Source organism: Oncorhynchus mykiss, chromosome 13 (genome assembly GCF_013265735.2).
Source record: "Oncorhynchus mykiss isolate Arlee chromosome 13, USDA_OmykA_1.1, whole genome shotgun sequence".
Lineage (NCBI taxonomy): Eukaryota > Metazoa > Chordata > Actinopteri > Salmoniformes > Salmonidae > Oncorhynchus > Oncorhynchus mykiss.
This window is the reverse complement of record NC_048577.1, coordinates 60,375,824-60,396,179: the sequence shown is the minus strand read 5'-3', so window position 1 is coordinate 60,396,179 and position 20,356 is coordinate 60,375,824. Positions and strand designations below refer to the sequence as shown.

The window sequence follows — 20,356 nt, the reverse complement described above, 5'->3', positions numbered from 1 at the left end:
TTCCGTGGGATTCTGGCAGGAATGGAGTGAGTTTCTAGAGTCAAGTTTTGGACGGGACAGGAACAACAGTCCACAGGAAAAAAGTTAAAATTAAATTAAATAAGAATTTGTTCTTAACTGACTTGCCTAGTAAAATAAAGGTTAAAAAAATACCTAATAGTTATTGAGCAATGTGGAACAAAAAAGAGACATTATGAACATCAGGTTGATATGGTTATAAGAGGATATATTATATTAACACAAACAAGTGAGAAGATTGAAACAGTTGAGCTTATCACATTGATGTTGTAAATGTTATATTGTTGCATCCAATATGCCATCAGTTAATGTAATATAGTTAGTCTTGACAGAATAATTGTTGGTGTTATACCTTGATTTTCTGAGATGCCTCAACCATAGGGTGGTTACAAATCCTTGGTGTTTATGTCTTCTGTGGTCAGCACTCTGCAGCACAACAATAATGATTGGCAACACCATCATGTTCTGTCCAGTCTGTTGCAGAAACGAAACCTCAGAGCAGCTTCACATCCTGTTGCTAAACCCTGTAATAGCAGCCTTGTCCGTAACAGAAACTGTCAGCACAATAAACAACATGACAAAATCAAAGTTTTTAAAAATAAGGTCAAAATAAAACATAACAAAATGTATGTTTGAATGACACTGAGGGGCAGTGGTTACAGTTAATACAGGCATGCCTGAGGCTGATGCTATGCAGGTGTTTGTACACATGCAGTATACACACTCTCATTCAAATGCACACATACACGGACACACACACATGGAAATATTGCCATACAAAACTCAAACATATTCAGTTTGCCTTGCTATTATGATGTTTGTTGTCCTTGATGTTTTCTGTTTTCCTTCGTCTTTGTCTTTTTTCTCCTTTGTCCATATTGTTGGTTGTTGGTGCATTGAGGAAAGGTCTTGAGGGTGGGGAATGGAATTATTATTATTATTCTTTTTTAAATTGGATGGTTAAGGGGTAGTTCTTGGAGAATTGTGTGTGGGGGGGGGGGGGGGGGGGGGTCTTGGAAGGCTGGTGGGAGATCTGTTGACGTGTCCTAGGCTACCTGTGCACCACCAAGTCAGAACAGTAGGTTAAGTTCTGAGGGTGAAGGGTTTTGCTGATGGCCAGGTGTAGCGGTGGTGAGGATTCACTCCATGGTGCTGAAAAAGAAAGCTCTGCTGTTGGGACAGCTTTATGTAGGCCCTAACAGTTTGGGACAGCTTAATGTAGGCCCTAACAGTTTGGGACAGCTTAATGTAGGCCCTAACAGTTTGGGACAGCTTAATGTAGGCCCTAACAGTTTGGGACAGCTTAATGTAGGCCCTAACAGTTTGGGACAGCTTAATGTAGGCCCTAACAGTTTGGGACAGCTTAATGTAGGCCCTAACAGTTTGGGACAGCTTAATGTAAGCCCTAACAGTTTGGGACAGCTTTATGTAGGCCCTAACAGTTTGGGACAGCTTAATGTAGGCCCTAACAGTTTGGGGGGAAACGTTTGTCACCATGTAGTGGCATGCATCTAAAAAAATAATAATAAGTTGAGTTTGCCCCACTAAGATTTATATGCTAAAATCACCATTGAACACAGCGATAATGATTGGCAACACCCTCATGTTCTCTACAGTCTCTTGCAGAAACTAAACCTCAGAGCAACAAGCCTCACGTCCAATAGTTAAACACTAGCAGTAAAACAGTGGTAAAATAATAAAAAAATGCAGGGATGAGTGTTTGTTATGTAAGTCTGGCCTAGAGGTCCATCTTTATCATATCAATGTATCAATAGCCTGCAATGTACTGTGCCATGTGCACCATACATTTAGATGTGTTCTTGTCAGAGTAAATAGATGTTTGCAAAATAACCTGTTTTATGTTGTTGCAGAGCATGAGAGGAGGGAGACCTCGAGGTCATCTACCACTACAGTGTGGCCCACTGTGTGGACTGTGGGGGGTGTTGTCATCACACAGAGTAAAAGAGAAGAGCATGAGCTCCATCACCATCATCTTAGGCTGGGCTTCACAAACAGACAGAGAACTATTGATAATCATTAAAGTAGATAATGATTACAGTGAAGCAACCAATTATGGGAACACCAATGTTCAAACACCTTCAATTATAACCCGTGACGACCTTTTAGGTCAATTTCCTTAATTAATTTTGAAGTCAGTAAGTCACGATTAGCCATTGTACCCCCATGTATGGTCTAGACCCGCACTTCAATTTACAGGCCAGAGTATACTACGACACCAGCTAAACGCTATCTGAAGTGGAGTTAGCTTGGCCTGGAGCAGGTTAGAGCTGTAGGATTCGTTGCCATAGAAATGTACCTGGCTAAAAGGTGAGCCAAGTTGAATTCAAAATTGACCAAAGTCATGTGCTTAAGTCCTCTATCCCACTTCGTAGTATAACCCTCAGGCTGAAAAACTACAATACAAACTTTTGTTGTATAAGTCAAAGTGAACTACACTAATCAGACACATGGTTGAATCAATGATCTGTTGAATCAATGGCTTTTCCCCCAATAACAATAACTTATTAACTTATCTCAATGAGATATTCTCCCTTCCTCATGTCCTCTACTCGCCTCCTTTTGAAAAAGGTCAAAGGCAATTGAGGATCGGAGGCGAGGAACTGTAGAAACAAGTGCGCTTGTGTAACAGTATAACTTTAAACCGTCCCCTCGCCCATACCCGGGCGTGAACCAGGGACTCTCTGCACACATCAACAACTGACACCCACGAAGCATCGTTACCCATCGCTCCACAAAAGCCGCGGCCCTTGCAGAGCAAGGGGAACTACTACTTCAAGGTCTCCGAGCAAGTGACGTCACTGATTGAAACGCTATTTAGCGCGCACCGCTAACTAAGCTAGCCGTTTCACATCCGTTACACTTGTATGAAATGACTGCTCCTACACTAGTGTCATCAGGGAAAGGACGTTTACAGAGGTGGAATCCAAAAATGTGTAAAGAGTTCAAAAGAAACACAGCTAGTTGCGCTAGACTTTTTATCCATAAAAGGACAAGTAGTGTACTGTTTCTAAATGTGTGCATGTGTTTCTTATATGGCGAAATATAGAAATGTGTCTCTAGCTAGTCAATAAACTTAGGCTGGCATATAGATTTAAAGAAGCCACAGAAATTGACAAACAGTTTGAGGTTGAAGTTTCTTCCTTTTTATTTTCAAAGCATGTACAAAATCAGTACACGGTGGTAAAAAGACAGGCTACACATCTTGAGCAAATCATTAGTACTAAAACAAAGCCTGAGCTCTGATTGGATAACAAAGGACATGACGATCAACAAGTAATCTGAACGACTGTTTGGGAACCTTAAAATGAAAACTGGAAAAACGTAATGAGACAAACAACTAGACTGTTCACTTCAGACAATTTTTTTTTTTTTTTTAGGTACAAGCTCAATTGTATTTCCTTGATTCCTTTCATCCTCTCTTCTCGCCACCTCAAAGCACATTGGAGGAGAAGGAGCATTCCGATTTTGTCCTCCAATGCATTTTAAGGAAGAGACAGGATGCAAGAAATCATGGAAAATACATTCACCCTGGGTTGTTGGGGTGGGTGGGCGGGCAGGGGGATAGCGTTGTTCCTCTATCGTGAGGAGTTGGAACTGGAACGGGAACGATGACGTCTGCGCCCCGGGGACCTGGAGCGTCGGCGCACCGGGGACCGTCTCCTTGGTGACCGAGACCTGCAGATAAACAAAGCATCACTTGTGTGTCAGTAAAGTATCTATATATTGCATCATTTGAAGAAACTATCAACAGGTCAACATATTACACCACAAGGAGCTAGAGAGGCACTAGGAGTAGAGAATTAAACACTACAGTAATGTTCTCAGGACAGTAGGTCAGATTGGGGGATTCAAATTACAGTTGAAATTGGTGATTGAACCAAGTATTTGTTACCAGTATTGTACTATAAATCCAGGACGTCCAGGTCACCATAACATGGGCTAGAGCCATCAGACCCACCAGGGCCATCAGACCCACCAGGGCCACCAGGGCTCGGGCCATCAGACCCACCAGGGCCATCAGACCCACCAGGGCCACCAGGGCTCGGGCCATCAGACCCACCAGGGCCATCAGACCCACCAGGGCCACCAGGGCTCGGGCCATCAGACCAGGGCCAACACTGACCTTCTCCTCATGCGAGGTGGGGTGCGGCGCCACATGGGGGGAGGTGGGGGCATTCTGCGTGGGGGTGACTGTCTACGAGGGGGAGGGCGTATCCTTGGAGCCAACACGGCAGAGGTGGTGATCTCCTGACCATCAATCTGACCTGGGAACAACAGAAAGACAGAAATATGCACAAACCTCAACGTCATACTAGAAACATCTCTGTTAAAATGTATATAAACTCCAGAACATTGAGATTTCAGACTGACACAAAGCAGTACAAGGGGTTAGCCAGCAGTGCAAGGGGTTAGCCAGCAGTGCAAGGGGTTAGCCAGCAGTGCAAGGGGTTAGCCAGCAGTGCAAGGGGTTAGCCAGCAGTGCAAGGGGTTAGCCAGCAGTGCAAGGGGTTAGCCAGCAGTGCAAGGGGTTAGCCAGCAGTGCAAGGGGTTAGCCAGCAGTGCAAGGGGTTAGCCAGCAGTGCAAGGGGTTAGCCAGCAGTGCAAGGGGTTAGCCAGCAGTGCAAGGGGTTAGCCAGCAGTGCAAGGGGTTAGGCAGCAGTGCAAGGGGTTAGACAGCAGTGCAAGGGGTTAGACAGCAGTGCAAGGGGTTAGCCAGCAGTGCAAGGGGTTAGGCAGCAGTGCAAGGGGTTAGGCAGCAGTGCAAGGGGTTAGGCAGCAGTGCAAGGGGTTAGGCAGCAGTGCAAGGGGTTAGGCAGCAGTGCAAGGGGTTAGCCAGCAGTGCAAGGGGTTAGCCAGCAGTGCAAGGGGTTAGGCAGCAGTACAAGGGGCTTGGCTCTGCACTGAGATGATACATTGGGAACGTAGCGTTCGCATGAAACAACGCCGTCATTGTAGGTTTTTAGCTGCTCCACCGGAAGATGGCATCACAGACGAAGCACAAACCACTTTCAGCGTTTACCCTTCGTGAGTCATGCATCGACTGGGAGAAAATTAAAAAGCCTCTCACAGCTAATCTCCAGTCACGTGCTGTTCGTGCAACCAGTGTAACAGCCAGGTTTAATTGGCTACAATGGGAATGTATTACTTGTAGCTCAAAAAAGTATGTACCAGGTATGTTATTGTTACAGTCTACAAGATTGTGTTCAGTAGGCACAAAACGACCGGAAACCAAGAGGAACCATCTGAACATGTCCAATAAGAATTTCTCATTTTCATTTGCAAAACATTCTACTACGCTGTGGCCTAATGAACATTCCCAAGATGCCCTCGTACCACCATCCATGTGTTTCAGGGCCTTCTGGGCCTCCTCTGGAGTCTCGAACTCCACATAGGCGTAGCCCCGGGACAGGTTTGGGTGGAGCCTCTCCACTGGCATGTCAATCATCTTGATCTTGCCGTAGGTGGCAAAGATCTCCTGGATGTGGTCCTGTTCAACAGAAGATAAAAATGGACTTCCAACATGTATCTCTGATGGCATGGCCTCGACATACAACTCATTCAAAGAGAATAAGTACACTTTTACTTTAAGGCTCAATATGTAGAAATCACTCCGCTATACATGGTTGCTAAAATACTAAAATGATCAACTAATTTCAGTTTGTGACAAAACAAGCAATGGAGGCTATAGTGTAGAGAATCATTGTACCATCTAAACCGCTGTGAAATATATTTTAAATATCCCAAAATATCAATATATAAAGTTTTAGAACACCTACTCATTCATGGCTTCTTATTTATTTTTACTATTTGACATTGTAGAATAATAGTGAAGACATCAAAACTATGAAATAACATATGGAATCATGTAGTAAGCAAAAAAAAGTTAAAAAAAATATATATATATATTTGAGATTCTTCAAACAGACACCCTTTGCCTTGATGACAGCTTTGCACACCCATGGCATTCTCTCAACCAGCTTCATGAAGTAGTCAACTGGAATGCACTTCAATTAACAGGTGTGCCTTGTTAAAAGTTAATTTGCAGAATTTCTTTCCTTCTTAATGTGTTTGAGCCAATCAGTTGTGTTGTGACAAGGTAGGGGGATATACAGAAGATATCTATTTGGTAAAAGACCAAGTCCATATTATGTCAAGAACAGCTCATAAAAGCGAAGAGAAACAACAGTCCATCATTTTGTTAAGACATGATGGTCAGTCAATACGGAACATTTCAAGAACTTTGAACGTTTCTTCAAGTGCAGTCGTAAAAACCATCAAGCTCTATGATGAAACTGGCTCTCATGAGAACCGCCCAAGGAAAGGAAGACCCAGAGTTACCTCTGCTGCAGAGGATAAGTTCATTAGAGTTAACTGCACTTCAGGTTGCAGCCCAAATAACTGCTTCACAGAGTTCAAGTAACAGACATCTCGACATCAACTGTTCAGAGGAGACTGTGTGAATCAGGCCTTCATGGTCTAAATTGCTGCAAAGAACTAAAGGACACCAATAAGAAGATACTTGCTTGGGCCAAGAAACACGAGCAATGGACATTAAAACCGATGGAAATCTGTCTTTTGGTCTGGAGTCCAAATTTGAGAATTTTGGTTCCATCCGCCGTGTCTTTGTGAGATGCGGTGTGGGTGAACGGATGATCTCTGCATGTGTATTTCCCACCGTGAAGTATGGAGGAGGTGGTGTGATGGTGCTTTGCTGGTGACACTGTCAGTGATTTATTTATAATTCAAGGCACACTTAACCAGCATGGCTACCACAGCATTCTGCAGTGATATGCCATGCCATCTGGTTTGGACTTAGTGATACTATCATTCATTTTTCAACAGGATAATGACCCAACACACCTCCAGGCTGTGTAAGGGCTATTTTACCAAGGAGAGTGGAGTGCTGCATCAGATGACCTGGCCTCCACAATCACACGACCTCAAAAAAGTTGAAATGGTTTAGGATGAGCCCGACCGCAGAGTGAAGGAAAAGCAGCCAACAAGTGCTCAGCATATGTGGGAACTCCTTCAAGACTGTTGGAAAAGCATTCCAGGTGAAGCTGGTTGAGAGAACGCCAAGCGTATGCAAAGCTGTCATCAAGGTAAAGGGTGGCTATTTGAAGAATCTCAAATATATTTAGATTTTTTAAACACTTTTGTTACTACATGATTCCAAATGTGTTATTTCATTGTTTGTCGTCACTATTATTCTACAATGTAGAAACCTGTAAAAATAAAGAACACATGCATTAGTAGGTGTTCTAAACTTTTTGACCGGTAATGTGCGTGTGCATATATCTTTATTTATCCACTGTACAACAATAATATGTATTTTTACAGCCGCAGTACCTAACCCCCTAATGTTCCTGGCTTATTTTGTAAAAGAACATGTTGTAAGCCTAACATACAATTGGTGCTTCAGAATTCACTCTAGGCCAGTTACTCTGTTAACTCCAGAACTGCCTTCTCCCAGATATCTTCAAAGAGTTCATAATTCAATACAATAATATTGACAATTCCAAGCACCCTGCAAAATTGTGAGATCATGAGAGGATACACAACTGCTACTAACCGCTAACACTGTGCTGCTCTCAGCCTGTTATTTATTTTTATTATTTACCTTTATTTAACTAGGCAAGTCAGTGAAGAACAAATTCTTATTTTCAATGACGGCCCAGGAACAGTGGGTTAACTGCCTGTTGTCAGCTCGGGGATTTGAACTTGCAACCTTTCGGTTACTAGTCCAACGCTCTAAACACTAGGCTACCCTGCCGCCCCATGTCAATAGCCGTGTCGTGTAGTCCCTCACCTTGGTCACATTTCTGGTCAGTCTTCCTAAGTGAACTTTGGTGGGCTTGGGGCTCGGGCTCCTTCTCCTTCGCTCCTTGTCATCTCCCTTCTTCTGTGTTTTGGACCTGTAGCACAATGGACAGTCATTACAAAACCATGAGAGTTTACTAAGTGAAAAGACACTATTTAAAGCAGGACAAAACTTGTAGTTTTTCCCACAACTGAACCATTTTGATCATGATAAAATGGCACTCAACCAGACCTAGGGTTCAAATAGTATTTGACATATTTCAACTACGTTCAGTGTGTGCCACTGGTTCCATTGTCCTAGACGAAGATAAAATATTTGTAGGTTTTCAAATACTATGTGAACCCAGGGAATTTCCCGATGAGCAGACACTGTTTAGGACCACAATCTATCAGCTAGTACTCACGCGGAGCGGGAGCGGCGACGGTTGTCGTGTCGGCGGCGGCCGGGGTCGGGTGACCCAGAGGAACTAGATGAGCTGGAGGAGCTGGACCGGGAAGACCCAGAGCGGCTGGTGCCAGAGGAACTAGAGCCGCTGGAGGAACCAGAGCTGGAGCCAGAGCTGCTGCTGGAGCTGGGTAGTAAGATATACATACACAAACAGGCCAGCAACAAGGGTTGTGTTCATTAGGCACACAATCGAAGGAAACTGAGCAAAACAGGGAAGTACCATCTGAAATTCGTGTCCAATTAACCTCTTGGCCCACTTTGGAACATAGGGCGTTCCAGCTTGGCTTAGCGTGAAAAGACCTAGCTAGTGTGTCCTAAAGCACTGTTTGAGGTAGTTAAAGACTGTACAGAGTCTGAAAGAGCAATGGGGGGCATCTCACCTGCTGCTGCTCCCAGTGGATGCACTGCGTCGTTTGTGGCCCTTCTCCCTCCCTCTCTCCTTGTCCCCCCCTTCCTTAGTGGCAGTCTTCTCTTTTCCCCTGTCCTTTGACTTTTCCTCCTCCTTACGCTTTGTGGGTGACGGTGCCCTAAGTAAGTGAAAAAAAATATGTAAATTAAGAACAGCATTATTATTAAGTTCCTTATCTTCAAACTCTAACTGTTTATATGTTGCGTTTATGCGACCGCCATTGCCTTCCTCCATTCATAGAACAAGCAAGGCCAGAAACGATAGCTAATTAGCAACGTTGTGCCCTGCTCTGTTTATGTAGCTCAAGCATTAAAATGTATCTAATGTAATGCCAAAATGGTCAACATTGAGAAGATCATAACATGGAATATAAATAGTTATATAAACCCAGAATACGTACATTTCGTTCGAGTCGGATGCAGGCTCAACCACTCGTTCCGCTGTGCTAAATCTGACGCGTAATGATGACGTATTCGCCTAAATGACGTTTTTCACTTTTTCACTTTGGTCAACATTCATATGAAAATCTTTAGCTAGCTATCAACCCTCGACCACTGGTTCTACCAGTAAGGTTAGCTAATAGTTACTTGTTAAAAATGTATGTTTTCCCCTAACGATTTAGCTTGCACTCTAAAGGAAACGATATGGGTCATTTTCAAATGAGCTGAAAACGTGCAGAATCGTATTGAGGTGAGTTGGCACCGCGATCAAATATTCTTAGCTAGAACTAACTCACGTTAGTTATCTATTTAGATGAAATAATTTCCTTTTTTCAGCGTTAAGGTAGGACCGTTAGGCTATGTGTTCACATTGTGGGACAGGTTTGATGCTATCTAGCTAAAATATTTACTTGCTAGACAATGGACAGTAAACTGTCCCAACGTTGATGCTAGACTGCTGGTACCGGTGGAGTAATGAAGGTAGACTACGCTACGGCTTCAAAGCTTAGTTCAGGTGGAAGTCTGGCAGAGGTTAGGATACACTGCCAGCCATGTTGTTCTATTGGCTTATGTATTATGTTTATTTAGTTTACTAAATCTAGCTAGTAATTGATGTATTTTGCCAAAAATAATCAGTCAATTTTGCCTGGAGTCCTGTCCTTCACAAGTTAAATTGCTTTTAATGTCAGTCTAGCTATCAATGTGAGGTTTCATGTGAATAAGATTATGTGATAGAATTGGTGCCATCTGTGTGATTTCTGATCAGTTTAACTACACTAGCTTAATGTATTTATGTTTGAAAGTCTAATTCCAAATGCCCTATTTACTACAGTTAGTAGTGAATTCTGTCTTTCAACAGATAGCAGTAGTCTAAGTCCCGATTGGAGAAGGGCTCTTCCAGTGGAGCAGCCTGGAGTGAGTGACCAACCATGGGCCGTCTGGACGATGCTGCCAAGCGCAAGGTGGTGGAGCTGCGGCAGGCGGGTCTGAGCTTCCGCAAGATCAAGGCGGTGCTGGAGCTGGAGAACATCCGGGTGTCTGCCCAGGCCATTTACCTGTACCTCAAGGAGTTCCAGAGGAAGAAGGTTCAGAGGGGTGGTGAAAGTGCTGCAGCCCCAGACCCACAGACCACACCTGGGGTTGGAGCAGGGAGGGGAGATGGTGTAAGCCGGGAGGGCTGGAACGACCAGCAAATACGGAATCTACTGAGGGAGGCGTCACGCCACGCAGGCTATGTTGCAGCGTCAGAGTTCGCCAAGCAGTGTCCTGGCTCCAATCCTCCTGAGGTCAGGGGTCAGGGGCCGTCTGGGACAGGAAGCGAAGGCGCCAGCAGAGGACAGAGCAACAGGACAGAGAAACCGGAGGAAGGGAACAAGAAGGAGGATGAGGATAAGGACATCCAGATTGTCAGTGTCACATCATTGGCTCAGAACTCTCAACAGAGGGGTCTTCCACCCGCAGGAGCAGCGGCTGTGACTGTGACAGGCGCCTACATGCGTAAGAGAGCCACGCCCTCGCCAGCTACTAACCCCATACTGGCAGCACGCAAAAGGCTTCTGGATAAGGCTTTGTCTCATAGAGCAAAGGTAGGCACGTCTCATAGTCGTGTGATTCACTAAGACCAAAAAGGGTGCAGAGACATCAAGTTTGAGTAGATATATACAGAAGGGGTTGGTAACTGGCGAGTGTATTTATGGGTGATTTTTTAAGTACAGAACCTTGTGTTTATTCATCCAATGGCAATTATGTCACCCTCAATGCCCAGTCCAGACTGACTGATTTTGTTTTTGGTGGGCCAAATTGAGGCCGCAAGCAATTGTATTTGGCCTACAGTTTTTTTTATATTAAAAAAATATAAAAAATATAAATTTCAGAAAAATATAAGAAAATTTGCTTCCAAATATTCAGACCAATAAATAGAGATGTGATAGTGTCTCAATGTAATGGAGGTATGTCATTATTCTGTTATTGTCAAATACAATATCAGTTTGGGATTACTTCAGGTCATTTTGCAGTGTACAAATGGATATTATTAGGCCTATGTTCCTGTACTGAGTACAGCACATTGAATTAATCAACGAGCCTCGGCATTTACAGTGCCTTGCGAAAGTATTCGGCCCCCTTGAACTTTGCGACCTTTTGCCACATTTCAGGCTTCAAACATAAAGATATAAAACTGTATTTTTTTGTGAAGAATCAACAACAAGTGGGACACAATCATGAAGTGGAACGCCATTTATTGGATATTTCAAACTTTTTTAACAAATCAAAAGCTGAAAAATTGGGCGTGCAAAATTATTCAGCCCCCTTAAGTTAATACTTTGTAGCGCCACCTTTTGCTGCGATTACAGCTGTAAGTCGCTTGGGGTATGTCTCTATCAGTTTTGCATATCGAGAGACTGACATTTTTTCCCATTCCTCCTTGCAAAACAGCTCGAGCTCAGTGAGGTTGGATGGAGAGCATTTGTGAACAGCAGTTTTCAGTTCTTTCCACAGATTCTCGATTGGATTCAGGTGTGGACTTTGACTTGGCCATTCTAACACCTGGGTATGTTTATTTTTGAACCATTCCATTGTAGATTTTGCTTTATGTTTTGGATCATTGTCTTGTTGGAAGACAAATCTCTGTCCCAGTCTCATGTCTTTTGCAGACTCCATCAGGTTTTCTTCCAGAATGGTCCTGTATTTGGCTCCATCCATCTTCCCTGTCCCTGCTGAAGAAAAGCAGGCCCAAACCATGATGCTGCCACCACCATGTTTGACAGTGGGGAGGGTGTGTTCTGCTGTGTTGCTTTTACGCCAAACATAACGTTTTGCATTGTTGCCAAAAAGTTCAATTTTGGTTTCATCTGACCAGAGCACCTTCTTCCACATGTTTGGTGTGTCTCCCAGGTGGCTTGTGGCAAACTTTAAACTACACTTTTTATGGATATCTTTAAGAAATGGCTTTCTTCTTGCCACTCTTCCATAAAGGCCAGATTTGTGCAATACACGACTGATTGTTGTCCTATGGACAGAGTCTCCCACCTCAGCTGTAGATCTCTGCAGTTCATCCAGAGTGATCATGGGCCTCTTGGCTGCATCTCTGATCAGTCTTCTCCTTGTATGAGCTGAAAGTTTAGAGGGACGGCCAGGTCTTGGTAGATTTGCAGTGGTCTGATACTCCTTCCATTTCAATATTATCGCTTGCACAGTGCTCCTTGGGATGTTTAAAGCTTGGGAAATCTTTTTGTATCCAAATCCGGCTTTAAACTTCTTCACAACAGTATCTCGGACCTGCCTAGTGTGTTCCTTGTTCTTCATGATGCTCTCTGCGCTTTTAACGGACCTCTGAGACTATCACAGTGCAGGTGCATTTATACGGAGACTTGATTACACACAGGTGGATTGTATTTATCATCATTAGTCATTTAGGTCAACATTGGATCATTCAGAGATCCTCACTGAACTTCTGGAGAGAGTTTGCTGCACTGAAAGTAAAGGGGCTGAATAATTTTGCACGCCCAATTTTTCAGTTTTTGATTTGTTAAAAAAGTTTGAAATATCCAATAAATGTCGTTCCACTTCATGATTGTGTCCCACTTGTTGTTGATTCTTCACAAAAACATACAGTTTTATATCTTTATGTTTGAAGCCTGAAATGTGGCAAAAGGTCGCAAAGTTCAAGGGGGCCGAATACTTTCGCAAGGCACTGTATGCGCTCTGCACAATTTGCCTGGGGATAGCTCCGGAAGCCCTTATACTCCAAAGTGTGATCAATGAGTTGGCCAGCTAGCTTTGATAAACCAGAACTGACTTTCTGGTTCATTAACAAATCTAAATGTAGATGTTTTTGTTTGTCAATTAGACCATGCCCATTTCAAGCTTATCTGTCTAAAAAATACGTTATTTCAAGTTGCTGACTAAGTCATTAATCCTGCTTTGTAGTATACCGCTCAGGCTTCTCACGTTCTGTTTGAAAGCCTGGGGAAGATGTCATAAGAGAAGATGATAAATAAAAGGGCTGTAGTATGGTGGAGACTACATGCTTGTGTAAATCTTTCAGAACAGTGTCATTTACATAAAAATCCAGAACCTGTTTTGCTAACATTCCACTCCTTGTACTCTTTTCTTATTTTGCATGTCAATGATTGGCAAGGAGTAGAAGTGTAGCAGAAACAGACTGGTAACCAGGCTCTAATTTACAATCCAATGATTGGCAAGGAGTAGAAGTGTAGCAGAAACAGACTGGTAACCAGGCTCTAATTTACAATCCTTTTGAAATGTTTCAGTAAAAGAAATTGCATTTGTTGTACATGTTCAGGTATTACCCCCACACGGTACACTCCGTTTCAAAATGTTTCAGTAAAAGAAATTGCATTTGTTGTACATGTTCAGGTAGTACCCCCACACGGTACACTCCGTTTCAAAATGTTTCCACTTTCTGAACCACCCTGGGTTGAAACAAATGATCGCATGAGAGGTGTTATTACTGTGGTGATCATGTAATGTAACTTTGATTGGATCTTTATTTTTCCCCAGATAAGAGACTCTTCTTATCAGTCCTACCAGCAAGTAGCAGCTCTGCTGAGAAGAGAACAGTCTAATGCTTCTGGTTCTGATGTACAGAGACCTGTGGCAGCAGATCAACCACAGTCCTATGACCCAGTCACTCAGAGGCTTACTCAAGTGGTGAGTACAAGGCGAAGGAAACTCACCATAATATACACAATTATTATAAATAGTGCCGATTCAATGTCACGAACCGGCTCGAAGTTCCTAACAAAAAGGGAGACAACGTGGAGATAAGGAATAACAAAATATATTTATTAATTGAACTAAATACAGTTAACAATGGTGTGTGTAGTCGGTAGTGTGAGTCGTTGCGTGCATAAGTGTGTTGAAAGGTGCCAAAGCAAACAAAACTGCCACAACCAAAGTCTAACTGTCTGCATGGAGAGAGTCTCAATGAATGGGGAAGAGGCGTATTTATCCAGGGACACACCCGAGCCCAGGTGTGTCCCATTTCGCTGACGACCCTCCCGGCTCCCACCGACATAGTCACAAGTAAATACAAAAAAAAGAATCTCGCTCTTCCCCTCAGCTGAGAACAAGAGAAATGAATCACACTGGGCACCACAGAAGAGAGATGATATATGGAGCTTCCCCAAAACCTACATTAACTCAACCCTAGTCTTCGTGAGGATTTGAGGTGGGTAATTACACACTGTAGCTGTCAAGGGAAAAAAGACACCCAGCACGCTGGCAGATTCCCTCAAGCCACAGATGTGCCCCGAGACAACTGCTCAGTCCACGGACACCAAACAAAATAACCATGCCCAACATATAGTGAAACACGTCACTAAGCTTAACGGAGGGAAAAGAAAAGCTATAGCTCTGGGTAGCAAGTTTCACTACCCTACCCAAATCTCCCACTGAGGTACACAGCCGATTGTGCTCACCTCAGACCGATGTCCCAACAGCATGTAGAGCAAGATTCTCCAGCCTGGGCAGGGGCCTGGAAACTAACCAATGTACTCTCTCCAACGCAGCAAACTATCCACCGCAGTGGCAAGTTTACCAAACAAAAAAGGCAACCAACACTGGGCACCAAACATTACAACTCAAAAGCTGTAACAAAAGATGCAAACAAAGTACCAACGGAGTTCACAAACCTTAACGCCACTTTCTCCCAAACACAACACCCATACTAGTAAGCCCAATGACACGAGTGTTAGTCCTTCATAATGCAGCAAAGTGCTATACGCCAAAATGTCTAGGAACCAACCTTCAGATCCCAGACGAGCCCCCACTTGTCACGAACCAGCTCGAAGTTAACAGAAAAGGGAGACAACATGGAGATAAGGAATAACAAACTATATTTATTAACAGACGTAAACTAAATACAGTTAACAATTGTGTGTGTAAGTGATTGATTGGACGCATAAATATGATGAGGGTTGTTGAAAGGTGCCAAATAAAACTGGCACAATCAAAATCTAACTGTCTGTATGGAGAGAGTCTCAATGAAAGGGGAAGAGATGTATTTATCCCGGGACACACCCGAGCCCAGGTGTGTCCCATTTCGCTGACAACCCTCCTGGCTCCGCCCACCGACATCCTATTAAGGAAAACAAGAGCAAAGAGAGAGAATTTGGCAGACAGAGTGGGAGGGTCGTCACAATCACCTATTTATCTTTAAGTTGTCTTTTGAAATGAACAGCATTACAAAAGTTTAACAGTGGTACATCTTTCAGTCTAACAAAAGGTTGAGCAAACACTCGCTTCGATCGGTTTACCTCAGGCAATGCAGTTCCACCCAACACGTGGCATGCCCTGAGTGTTTGTTCATCCTTTTGTTGGATTTCTGTTCATTTCTTGGAAAGACTATGACAGTTAGTGTTTTGTTACAGTATATCAGTAGGGAAGGTCAGGGACAGTAGTAACACATTTTGAAGTTGTTTTAAACATCTTTATTGAACACTGTTTGATTGAAAGATGTCAGAATTTCACATGAACAACTTACATTTTGTCTGCTAACTACAGGCTACAGTTACATGTATACTTTTCACAATTCTGGCTTGGACCCAAGGTCTGAACGTTACCCCAATAGCAGGGACAGTTGTAACACTGTCTTTAATGGTAAACCATTACGGGTAATTCAACAATGGTATGATTTACCAGGCTTGTCATATTGACCAGAAACTGAATAGCTGACTATATATAAAACTACATTTAGTATTAGCGTTCAAAAGAAATATATATTGTTTTTTCCTTTTTTTCTCCAAAGGTTTTTATCATAGTTGCATTGCCAAAGTTGATGTAAAGAAGTGAAATTTGATATGTTCATGTGTCTAAAAAGCTATATAATTTTAGGTAAAGGGGTAAGTTGTAACAATGAGTTACAACAACTAACCCCAGTCATGGGAGTCTTGTGAAAAAATAAAATTATTGTCATCAACTATACCAATCAAAAGGCCTTATCTTACTGATAAAATATGTGTCGATACATAGAGAATGTTCCAAAGGTCAATAATAAAAATAGAGAGGCAGCAAAAATATATTTTAAAACATGGCCTCAAAACAAATCTGTCAATGAAACCAAAGATTGATGGATAAATGTGTTTTTAAATTAAACTTCATAGTTATGTAAAGACTAACCAATCATTGGCACATGGAACAGCTTTCTAAGTAGGTTTTAATTTGATGTATTTATCCTGTTACAACTGACCCATGTTACAATGGACCTGTACTCTGCAGAGGAATTTGGATGGCCAGCAAGGAGGCAGTGTTCCCAGACAGATGTTCCAGCAGAGAGTCGGTGGCCAAGCTGTCCGCTCCCCACACCCTGCTCCTCCCCGTGTGGGCATCCGGCTCCCCAACCCCCCACCACCACCACCACCCACCTCCCAGGGTAGTAGCCCTGTCATCCGCCTCCAAAGCCCTGGGAGCCAGGGCATGAACCAGGGCCTTCTCAGGAGAGACAGGAACCCCAGCCCTCAGCAGGCAGCTCACCAGGAGGCTGGAGGGAGATGCGGGGGAGGGGGTGGTGGAGGTGGGGGTCTCCAGGAGCAGGTCCAGACCCTGGGCTCTGAGATCCACAGCCTGAGCCTGGCGGTGCGCATGCTGGTGGAGCAGCAGTACCGGCTGGAAAGGGAGCAGGTCCAGCAGACCCAGGTCCAGAAGCAGATTCTCAGCACCCTGCAGACCCTGGCCTCAAGACTGGAGGCACCCTGTACCAGCCTCCACCAGCAGCGACAGCATCCCAAAACTCCCCCACCCCCGGTCTTACCTGCCTTAGGCTCTGCCTCCTACAGCCAGGACACATTCCCCTTCAGCCAAGGAGGGTATGCTCAGTGCAGCCAGGCCCAGCCCAGCTACAACGGGATGGACAGCTCCAGCCTGGAGAACATAGAGACCTTCAAACTGTCCGGACAGAGCCCCCATGGCATCAACGGCTTCCAGACGGGCAGCAGCAGTAGTACCACCGATAGCCTCCTGCTCACACACACCCCTACATACACGCTGGCGCACACACAGCCTTACTCGTCAGCCTACACACAGCAGCCACACACTCAAACACACATGCCCTCATGCACACAGTCTTACGCCACCACATACACGCAGTCACACACACAGTCCTATAGAGGAACAGACAGTACAGACTGTCCCAGCACCAGCACAGAGGGAGCTCTCCAGGACTGCATGGCCCCCACCCAGGCCTCTGTTGACCTGGACTCAGACATCACAGTCTCCCCACAGGAAACCCAGCTCAACATCATTAAAGTGGAGGCACTCTAACATGCTGACCAGACCGTGCGTGCGCCATCGTGGGCATGTTGATTTTGTCCACCCACGCCAGACGCAATCAGGGCACGCAGGTTGAAATATCAAAACGAACTCTGAACCAACTATATTCATTTGGGGATAGGTCGAAAAGCATTAAACATTTGTCAATTTAGTTAGCTAGCTTGCTATTGCTAGCTAATTTGTCCTGGGATATAAACGCAAGCGGTGTGGTCAGCATGTAAGGCTTCAGTTCACTCGTATCCAGACTTATAGGGACAGTTCTCTAGACACAGATTAAGCCTAGTCCGAGACTTAAAAGCATGTTCAATGTATAATGGAAATTCTGGAGATGGTGCTTTAGTCCAGAACTATGCTTAAATTGGTGTCTGGGAAACCAACCACATATAGGGTTCAGTTCCATAGTTTAAATCCAAAGTTGCTTCTGCTCTGTTCACATTTGTACATTTGATTATCCAATACCTCTCCTTTAGCCAAATGCTTCATTCAGTACATGTTATGTCTTGGGTTTTTAAGGGATTTCTTGTGTTTTTGTGTCATTGTGTCATTATGTATGTGTCATTATTTTTAGAACCGTGAATATCCCCGTAGAAATGAATACCACTTCATTGTCCATTCTGAAAGGAACATTTGTCCTCGAGACTATCTACCATTTTTACATGAAACAGTTATTATCAAATCACAAAGAGCAATACAGAAGAAGCATGTCTTATCGTTTTAATAATGCATTTGGATTATGTTGCCATCAGTCTTTACAGAGCATAAAACTCTTCACCAATGCAAGGTCTCTGCTGCCTTCTGCTAGATCAGCCTTAAAGTGCAGAATGTCCTGTCTGTACAGAACTAAATGTACTTGAATAAAGTGCTACATAATATCCAACAAATTAAGAAGTTCTTCATATTTATGGCAGTGTTACAGTGGAACTGATAGCCTTTTAACTACTTTGCAAATATGAAACAAACGGACAATCATATCAGTCAAAAATATCAAATTCCCAGTCATGCTTCATAACCAACTTTACAAGACTTTTTAAAAATAGGTTATATTTTACTAAAAAATACATGACCTAAGGCATTGTTTGCAGAATATATGAATGCAGTTCAATGCATAATTAATATAATTCACCAATATATTTTTTGGTAGTCCAAAACATCTTGTTATCAGGTTGTAAATGACAGCTGGTCTGGTACATTGTTTGCTACCGCCACCCATTCGGGATGCACCGTTTCAGTTTCATTGACTCAATATTTTTTTTTACAAAAACGGACGACTAACTAAGGCTGGGAATGTCAATACAAGGGCAATGATCCCAATTCAGTCATAACGTGGCTAATATCCTGTCGTACATGTGTCAAACACAAGGCCCGCGGGCCGAATAGAACACACAAGCGAGTAAATGAGTCGAGCTGTCATTTACTTTATGAAATTATAGCCCGATGTGCTCACATTGGTGTGTCCGGTTTACAGTGGCAGCGTGGGGGGGAAGTGACAGACATGCCACAATCCAGGCTAGGCTTCTCAAATGTTGCAGTCCCGGCTTCGGGTTTTTAAAGCTTGACAATGATTAACTAAAAAACTAAACCTTCAACAAAACACAACATGAAGGAGTTACATGTAGGCCTATTACAGCAACATTTGAGCAGTAATCTGGCTACTCAACTACAATACACAGTATTTTGAGTGCTGCAGTCAACTGCACCGGGTATCCATGCAGTGCAAAAAAAAGGAATAACATCTTTTAAGTTTAAATGTTACAACAATCCAAAGCTAAGTTGTCATTTGGAGTTAATACTTTTTGATATTGGTTGCAGCATATTGTACACATCTCTGCAATCATAGTACCACGGCTAGAATAATATTATTTATCTCTGGTTTTAATATGTTAAATTGCGACAGCATCCTATGTACATAAGTGGACATTATAAAAGGCCATATTTCAGTTTGGGTTGCAGATGCACGAAGAAAACAAAAAACAAATGGGCTATGTCTGGTCCGTGATTTCATTGGAGGAGTGGGTGAGTGACCGGCTTTCCCCCCCTCATATTGTTTTTCGTTGGCTACAACTAGAGATGCTGCAGCTGTTATTTGGTTAGCTAGCTATGGTGAACTTGAACGACTGTTATCCACAGTTATCTCTTAGTTGTCAAATGTATTTGGCATCGATCAAAAGGGTGGGCAGGCCAGTTCCCATTCCGTTGTCAAAACGTGGGTAGGGACATGCTTGGATTGACAGGTAAACTGCAGAAGGACAAGCAGGCTACTATTCCCCAACTTTTATCAGGGCAATTTTGACGGCCAACTAGCTGAAAAAGTTTGAGGGCGTTTATCTAATGTTCCCTCATTAGATTTTAGCTCATCTCACTATGGCTAGCATTAGTTGTTGATGTGCATAGGTAATTGAGGGAGAGTGAAAATACAGTTTCATGGCTGTTTGATCAAAATTATTGTTTAGTTCCCTAATGTAAGAGGACTCCTGTGCTATTTACATTTTTGCAGAAATTCATTCAGTGGCTTTTGGCGAATGTGTTCAAATGATCTAAAGTCGTGCTACTGCCTGTAAACACATAGTTAAGTTCAAAGTGAATGATTGCAGGCCCTTGCAGTGTTGCCAACTCCTCAGTAAGGAAAGTAGCTATTGGCTGTCCTAGAAGTCGCTAAATGACGTCATCACATAATTTGCATAATTGGCCATGTGCATGTAATTGTGATGGACGTGATGGCTTGGGACCGGCAAGTGACCCAAAAAAGACACTCTGTCAGAGTTACTTGTTTTTATTTTTGGTTTTGAACCTTATGGTCCACTTAGGAGTCTACAACAAGTCAAGGTAAAACATAAACATTTTTAACCATAATTTTTTTACATGTTTTTGTATACAATCTAAATGGACCAAAAAGAGACAATAGAATAAAAT

The 20,356-nt window shown here is 43.2% G+C and overlaps 2 protein-coding genes across 3 annotated transcripts; one reads left to right on the top strand and one right to left on the bottom strand.

Annotated features, from left to right (window-relative positions):
• Positions 1-3,159: 3,159 nt before the first annotated feature.
• On the bottom strand, positions 3,160-9,259 carry LOC110486981 (RNA-binding protein with serine-rich domain 1). Its single transcript, XM_036941784.1, has 7 exons — positions 9,118-9,259; positions 8,689-8,835; positions 8,265-8,432; positions 7,850-7,955; positions 5,374-5,527; positions 4,163-4,304; positions 3,160-3,714 (listed from the first exon to the last, which is right to left on the bottom strand). Coding segments are annotated over exons 1-7 (819 nt in total). The 5' UTR covers positions 9,120-9,259; the 3' UTR covers positions 3,160-3,614.
• LOC118936527 lies at positions 9,219-18,327 on the top strand. 2 transcript variants are annotated; one of them, XM_036941783.1, is made up of 4 exons: positions 9,219-9,407; positions 10,017-10,743; positions 13,679-13,828; positions 16,397-18,327. In XM_036941783.1, exons 2-4 carry the CDS (start codon positions 10,087-10,089, stop codon positions 17,435-17,437), a joined length of 1,848 nt encoding a protein of 615 aa, XP_036797678.1. In that variant the 5' UTR covers positions 9,219-9,407; positions 10,017-10,086; the 3' UTR covers positions 17,438-18,327. The 2 variants fall into 2 exon arrangements, with proteins under 2 accessions (XP_036797678.1, XP_036797677.1); XM_036941782.1 differs by having other exon boundaries at positions 9,245-9,407; positions 9,990-10,743.
• The last annotated feature ends 2,029 nt before the right edge of the window (positions 18,328-20,356 follow it).